At 28.3% G+C, this 1,743-nt stretch overlaps 1 protein-coding gene across 1 annotated transcript; it reads left to right on the top strand.

The window, feature by feature from the left end:
• Positions 1–417: 417 nt before the first annotated feature.
• On the top strand, positions 418–1,527 carry ENU1_194280 (hypothetical protein; the record flags this gene model as incomplete). The annotated part of the gene is made up of 1 exon (XM_008861917.1): positions 418–1,527. One exon carries the CDS (start codon positions 418–420, stop codon positions 1,525–1,527), a length of 1,110 nt encoding a protein of 369 aa, XP_008860139.1.
• Between the last annotated feature and the right edge of the window lie 216 nt (positions 1,528–1,743).

Below are 1,743 nucleotides of genomic sequence, written 5' to 3'. Positions count from 1 at the left end.
AAGTTTTTTGTTTTTTTCAACAAAATACTAATAAATTCTAAAAATAGGATTTCAAATGAGATATAAGTTTATCATATAAAAAATTAACTAAAAAAAATATACTTAGTCTCATCATAAGGAAAAATACCAAAACTAAATTTAGATGGACTATTTGATTTGACAAAGAAAAGATCTTAATTTGAAGGAATTATTTCAGCTTAGATGGAACAACAGACCCAAGTCTCTTTAAAGAAAGGCGCAAAGCACTGGAAAAAAAGAAAGTCTAGTCATTGTGAATCATTTCCACATTATCTTGAAATCAATGGAACTATTCCATCTGTTATTATTTCACCATCAGACCAACAACCAAAATGTACAATTCTTTATAGCCATCACTCAACAGAACGATTAGAAACAATTTATGAATGGCTAAGAAAAATGTCATTATTACTTCATTCTGTTGTTGTTGGTTATGAATATCCAGGATATATGAATGGGACAACAGAATTCACTGAAGATTCATTGGCTAAGGTTATTGTTCAAGTCTTTGATTATGTTGTTAATACAATGAATGTAGATTCAAGTAAAATTATTCTATTTGGTAAAGGGGCTGGTGCAGCACCAACTTTATTCCAAGCATATAAATGTAGAAAAGAACATATGGTTGGAGGAGTTATTCTTGTTAATCCACTAGTTAACATGTCTCTTGTTACTTTATCTAAATTTCAAAAAGTTAGTCATATAAAAGCAGTAACTGCACCTGTTGCTGTTATTTTTGGTCAGTTGATTAATGAAAAAAAATATATCAGAAAACTTTATTCATTACTTCAAAATAAAAAAGGAATTGCTATGGTAGATAATGGAAGTTATGACTTGGAAACACATTTTTGTGATGACTTAACAGATGAAATTATCAAGTTTCTTGTTGGATTTATTCCAGATTTGGCAGGTTATTTTAATGGAGATGAAATAGAAAAAGAGAGACCAAAAGAATATCAGTTTAATTCTTTTGATGAAATAAGTGCATTTCTCAGCCAAAGAAACCTCCAACACCTAACAGATTTACTGATTTCCTTTGGGTATTGTACAGTAGATAATTTTATGACAATGTTTCCTGATGAATATGACTTTCTCGGATTAGAACCAAATGACTTAGTTGCTTTTAAGCAACTAGTAGAAGATGCAAAGAAAGATCCTTCTTTGTTACATCCAAAAACAAAAAGAAAATCATATAGTGTAATGATTCCCAATGCTAAAGAAATGTTTAGTGATGAAGCATTGAAAGATTTGAATGTATTTGAGAAGAGAAGTAGTGTTAAAGACGTTTTATTCCAAAGAAAAGTAAAAAGAACATCAGTCCCTTATTTACTCACAACATCTACAAAAACCAACCAGGATGAATCTCATGAATCAACCCATGAACAGGTTATTAATGTAACTAACCACAAGAAAAGTCATAGTAAAGGTGATGCTATTTGTTATAAGAAACATACAAACGAAAAGGAAACAAAAGCAGTTGCTGAGTCTGATGAAAAAACGAATGAATAGGTAGAAATAATAAATTTAATTTTTGTTTTTTAATTTAATTTTTCTTTTAAACTAAAACTTTGAAATAAAAATTATACATGGATAAAATTGAAGATGAATTTATGAAATTTAAGAATAACAACAACAATTGTTTCATGAACTACAATAATGAAGAAATAGAACTTTGGATAAATTCATTGATTAATAAAAAAGAAGCACTTCATGAATATATACAAT

Source organism: Entamoeba nuttalli (assembly GCF_000257125.1).
Source record: "Entamoeba nuttalli P19 unplaced genomic scaffold asmbl_9107, whole genome shotgun sequence".
Taxonomy (NCBI): Eukaryota; Evosea; order Mastigamoebida; family Endamoebidae; genus Entamoeba; species Entamoeba nuttalli.
The sequence above is the reverse complement of the archived record's forward strand: the minus strand, read 5'-3'. Positions and strand labels throughout refer to the sequence as shown.